Here is a 6131-nt window from a genome sequence, read left to right as displayed (position 1 = left end):
TTACTTTGTTGCTAAGTTATATATACTGCAAATAAGTTTTTGTATATTTATGTTTGTGTAAAAGCAATCAATATTGAACACGTTTATTTTATTCAATTGTATGTTATGGTTTGTATTAGACATTTCGAGAAATAAAACAAAAATTGCTTTAAAAAAAAGGTAGAAACACTATTTTATTCCTCACCCAGCAACTTGGCGGAAGTGAGATCTGGCAGTATTGTAAAGAATGTCTGATGTTCAGTCATGCATGCAGATATTCAAATGAAAATGGTACCTAAATGTACTGGGAGGATAAATCTATCAAGACATATCATGAAACCCACGATTAAATATTTATACTTCAAATAATACAACTTTTAAAAAGTGGGACATATTTTTTGACTCACTCTGTATAGTTATCAAGACTTTTTTTAGATGAGGCACACCAGTCACTATTGTAACCTAAACTATATTTTTAAGATTCATATCATATTATGAAAATTCAGATTTGAAAAATAGTCTTGCCTTTATTGTTTGAATAAAAGTGGACATTATAATATCCTTTTTTGTATGAGTTTATATAAAGTTTACATAGAAAAGCTGGAAATCTACAAATTCCACGATCATTGAAATGTTTTATGCTTACCTCCCCGATTAACAATTACTTGTATAAACACCACTCTTCCATAGCTCAAAATTAGACGACTCATGTGTAAGAAAGAAGTAAATGTTTTTTATATATCTTTTGGAATTTTTGTGTACGTCAGTGGTGGCCTAGAAAGAACGGAACACCTGCTATCTACAATTATAACTTTATCATTGACAAAACGTTTACTTCATGAAGTAGATCATTCTTTTTCGAAATGTTAAAAAATGATATTGAGATCATCAGCTTTGAGTCATTATATCACTGTAATTGGTTTCCTTACTCTATGAGCAACACAGTATAGTCTGACAAAACGTAGTCAATCTCTTTGAATTATCTTGATATTGATAATAGCTAAGCATACATTTTTAATGAACTTCAATAAGTGGAGCGGATGCTCTGATGCTGGGATTCCTAGGATTACATTAATGTGTAATGGCTTCCCGCACAGTAAATCAAGATTATAGTTATCACGACTTTTTTAGATGAGGCATTTCAGTCACTATCGTGACCTAAACTAAATTTCTATGATTCATATCATATTATGAAAATTCAGATTTGAAAAATAGTCTTACCTTTATTGTTTGAATAAAAGTAGACATTATAATATCCTTTTTGTATGAGTTTATATAAAGTTTACATAGAAAAGCTGGAAATCTACAAATTCCACGATCATTGAAATGTTTTATGCCTACCTCCCCGATTGACAATTACTTGAATAGACACCACACTTCCATAGCTCAAAATTATGTGTAAGAAAGAAGTAAATGTTTTTATATATCTTTTGGAATGGGCTTTTTGTGATTTTCTTTCTCCAAATTTGATAAAGTCTCGCTTATAAACCAAAGATTTACATTTCAATGATGATAAGGGGACAAAGGGACTATCACAGAAACGAACAATGATTTAAATCAACAAACTCCATTGGCAGATCGGGGAGAAATCTTTTGAAATTGGAATAGGCTTTTTGTAATTTTCTCTTCCGAAATTTCAAAACCCAAGATTTATTACCTTCACAATTTCATGGTGTTTTGCCTACCTCCCCAATAATATTAAAGGCGTTTACACGTATGTGCGTGTGTATTGTATTCTCTGGAAAGGATCGAGTCTGATTGCTGGTCATGCGACATCACAAACTCATCAGGCCATTAACAGTATCTATAACCAGGGTAAAAGTATCTTTGTAGTGACCTCTTCCCCCTTTTTTTTAGGGTGCCCCTCCCTAACTTTGAAAGACGCTCCGCCGCCTCTGGTTGAAAGGGTCTAATTTATACGAGATCGGAGCGGGTGCGCGTGCGTGTGCGTGTGTACGGTCACGCACGCCTTTCATGCATAATATTTGCATGTATGCGTAAAAGTGATGGTGGGTGTGGGTGTCTGTGTATGTGGGTGATGATGGGTGAGGTTAATTTTGAGTGGGTGGTGCGGACACACGGATGATCGTTTTACAAGTTACATATAAAGTGAGCGATATGCAGTGCGATCAGTTTCCTTGCAGCGATGCACGCTGGCTTGACAATTCCACATCAACTTTATAGATTTCTCCAGAAATTCATTCACATTTCCAAAGGTAAGATCTATCTCAATATGAATACTTCTATCATGCTAATGTTAAGACACTCTTATTTTTAAATACAAGGCTAAACATTTCAACTTGTGAGTTTATTATAAACCATACCACATAAATTTGATAGAGATTTAATTCAGAACTGACAGAATACAGAAACTTTTGTAAGACATTGCGCGATTCTCGTAATTTCATTAAATTTCGATTGTCTGACATTAATGGATTTAATGGATAAAATATTCGTCAATAAAAATTATTTACCTTCCACAAAAAACAAATTCCAGTAAGGTCTGTAAATACGTTTTACCTTGGCCGCCAGCCCTCTGCCTAGTTTACAATTCCTTCATTCTTAATCTTATTCAGCTTTTCATTTTTCGTATTTATTTCGCTCTCATTTCATTCATCGAATAATCATTTTCCATAATGATTCAGTAAATTAATTCTACTTCATTGACAATGTATAGATTTTAACTTTATTTTCAATATCTTCTCTCATAGATTACATTATTTTAGGTGAGATTATATTGTTAAGTCTTTTCGCTCTTCATAGTTAATAAACCGTTGGAATACGATTTATGAACCTTCTGAAAAACGACATAATTTTAACCGTTGTCATCTATGAAGGCTAATTTATACTAGGTAGTCAAAACTTAATTTGTGTATAAAATGGCTGTTTTTGTTGTTCTCCATTTACCATTTCGTATTTATCATGCAGGCTCTTCTCGTTGCAAATGTTTTCGTAGTACAAAATACGTCCATTCATCACCACTTTTGATAAAAGCATCAACATATCGCGCTGTGGATGGAAAAGAAATTTACTAAAAGCACCAATATAGTTCATTGATTCAGCGAAATATCACAAGAGAAAAATCATGAAGAAATTAGTCAAACAAAGTGCGGCACGAATAGTGCTTCGCATCACCTTGCTTGTTCTGGTCATTGTAGCTAATTCTTCCGAACATACAACGTCCGAAACCCCATTGATCCAGCCATCTGATTCAGAGGGTCTATCTGAGACACCGCAAACTTTGGAAAGGAGTTCAGTCAATATCCTACCTACATCATCCGCAGTCGCCACCGAAACGAATACCGAGGCTTCCTCCCAACCATCAAAAACGAGTGATGTGATGCATACGGGCGCATCCAGTTCTGATGGTTCTGATCAGTTACAAACCATTCATGAATTCGTAAGCGAGTTTACCAATGTCACAATTGTCCAACCATCCACAGAATCGGTCGCCCGGCTTGATACAACCATATGGGTGTGGCGATTCTCGTGGACATGGGTGACTATCCTTCAGTTAATCATTTCATTGATCGGTATTCTAGGAAACCTCCTGGTTGTCGTTGTAATGAGAGTTCGTAGGTCCACTACTAATTCTACAGACATTTTTGTAGGAGCTCTAGCCATTTCAGACTTGTTGACATCATTATTCAATATTCCTATTCCAAGGGCACTCCAAGTGCCTGATAACATTTTGGGAGCGTGTTATTGCCGACTGGTAAATACTAGTTGCCTGATATGGATCTGTGTCGTTTCTTCGAGCTATATCCTGGTAGGTGCCTCTTTTGAGCGCTTAGCATCAGTTGTCTATCCTCTACGCATCAAGGACATCTTCACAAACCGCAGGGTTTATATCTTTATCATAGTAGTATGGTTGTTTTCATTTGTATCATGTTCCTACTACTTACTGTCATTCTTATTTCAAGGTGATCTTTTGTCCCGAATCTATTGTGTACCCACCGATTCCGATACTTCTTTATTAAGAATAATTAATTCGTTCAATTTCGCCATACGTCTGATGGTTCCTACTGTTCTGATGATGGTTTCCCAGACAGCAATGGCCATCTTACTGCATCTACAATCTATTCGATTGCGGCAAGCCATGTCTTGCGGTTCTAAGCAGTCCTATCATATCCTGGCCAGGAATCGTGTCATCAAAATCATGTTGGTAGTGGTCATCATCTTTATTCTATCCTGGTCTCCAAGTCAGATCGCGTTTGTGGTTGTCTCTTTCAGAGGAACGGCTAAAGCCTATGTGAGCAGCAGCGTCCGCCAGATTCTTAACTTGATAACCTTTATCAACTCGTCCATCAACCCTTTTATCTACGCAGCTCACTATCCCAAATTTCGTTCTGCTATAAAAGAAATCTGTTTGGGTAAAACACAGAAAAACGTACCGTTGTTTGGTATGGAGACCATCCGAACCCCCAATCACGAGTTAAGCACAGATGGTCATGCCTAATCGGTTATGGGTCGAAAGATATGTTTTTTGTAAAAAAATACTAAAATCATTCGTCTCAAAATATAAAGGTAGTGTATCCCTTTTGCAGCCTACATCGAATTTTATAGAACTTTGAAGGAATTATGAATATGTCACGTATATCTATATCTGTGAAATTTAAACGTTAGCAGTGTCCTAATATTCAAATTATGCAAGGAAACCTGTTTACTTTCTAGACTTTACTGTCAGACACTATTGAGTGACTGACTGGCTACATGAAATGAGCTGTAAAGGGTACATGAGAGTTTATCCACATCAATAAACCACTTCTTGTAATGGAAAAAATTAAGCTGATAAAATTTAATCTTTGCGCAGCACAAAACGTTCGATCACTCGGTACAAGGGTCTGAAAATCAGACTATTTAATTAAACGAGCGTGCTCGCTAAATGCCATTTGACAACTAACAGTCATTATTTTCCCACAAAAAGACATTTTCAAGCCCTTCTGTTTTGAGGGAAATTCTAAATTGGCATTCAGTCATGCATCAGATCTTTTGTCTTCTTTGTGCATCGTCAACTCCGTTTGTTGCTACAACAGGCAGCAAGTGAGAATGAATTCGTTTAATCAAATTATGGAAACGCAAGTATTACTTTAAACTACCAGAACTTTGTTATTCCGGGTTCATATTTCCTGATTGAGGTGTCATGCTAAGGGGCAGAAAATGAACTTTCTTGAAATACGATTTTCTCTTTGAAATTCAGAAAATAGATTATTAATGTATGGCCTTATTAAATCAATTCTTGACAATTTTTTGTTATTCAGGGACTTTTTCGCAAATCCCCCTCCGCGACTTAAACGTTCAGATTTCAAACTGTCGCACTGGTATTAATTATTGAAGTTTATTTATTTATTTATCTATTAATTTATTTATCTATCTATTTATTCATTTGTATATTTTTTTTATTTATTCATCTGTTTACGTATATATTTATTTATTTATTTATTGATCTATTTATTTATTCATTGGCATTTATTTATTTATTCATTTATCTATTTATTAGCCTATAAGAACTGACCAACAGGCACAGGCTGTAGGAGTTAGTAAACTATAATAATGAATGAACACTATTTACAATATTTAAAATAATATTAATATAATGTAGGCCTACAAAGATGATTACAAAGAGATAAGGAAGGAGGGATAAATATACAGAGGGAGGTAGCAGAGGAGAAGGAGAGACCGAGAGAGACCGGGAGAGAAAAAGAGAGAGAAAGAGAGAGAGAGAGAGAGAGGGGGGGTATGGAGAGAGAGAGGGGGGTATGGAGAGAGAGAGGGGAGAGGGAGGGGCTATGAAAATAAAAAGTGGGTAGAAAGATAAAGGGTGTTGAGAAATAGAGCCGATGGTGAGAAAGACAGACAGAGAGAAAGAGAAATAGAAAAGTAGGTGATAGACTGATATACATACAGTGTATGTAACATTCACAAATATAATAAAGTTTGATTCTTAAAGGGGAGGTCCACCCTCATATTAAGTAGATATTGATAAAGTAGAACAAATAGAGTACACGTCTATTCAGTGAAAACAGGAGAAGAGTCTCATTGTTTCCAAATAATTTCAATAGATATATTTATTTAAAAAGGAATAACTCTTGTTAACAGATAGCTTTAGTTAAACATGATTTTTAAATGGGTTGGAATTTATGTATATTAAT

At 35.2% G+C, this 6131-nt stretch overlaps 1 protein-coding gene across 1 annotated transcript; it reads left to right on the top strand.

The window, feature by feature from the left end:
- The first annotated feature begins 3064 nt into the window (after positions 1-3064).
- On the top strand, positions 3065-4449 carry LOC115929854 (galanin receptor type 2-like). The gene has a single exon (XM_030999928.1). The coding sequence runs from the start codon at positions 3065-3067 to the stop codon at positions 4436-4438; it is 1374 nt and encodes a 457-aa protein (XP_030855788.1). The 3' UTR covers positions 4439-4449.
- The last annotated feature ends 1682 nt before the right edge of the window (positions 4450-6131 follow it).

Source organism: Strongylocentrotus purpuratus, unplaced genomic scaffold (assembly GCF_000002235.5).
Source record: "Strongylocentrotus purpuratus isolate Spur 01 unplaced genomic scaffold, Spur_5.0 spur5_scaffold_6, whole genome shotgun sequence".
Taxonomy (NCBI): Eukaryota; Metazoa; Echinodermata; class Echinoidea; order Camarodonta; family Strongylocentrotidae; genus Strongylocentrotus; species Strongylocentrotus purpuratus.
The sequence above is the reverse complement of the archived record's forward strand: the minus strand, read 5'-3'. Positions and strand labels throughout refer to the sequence as shown.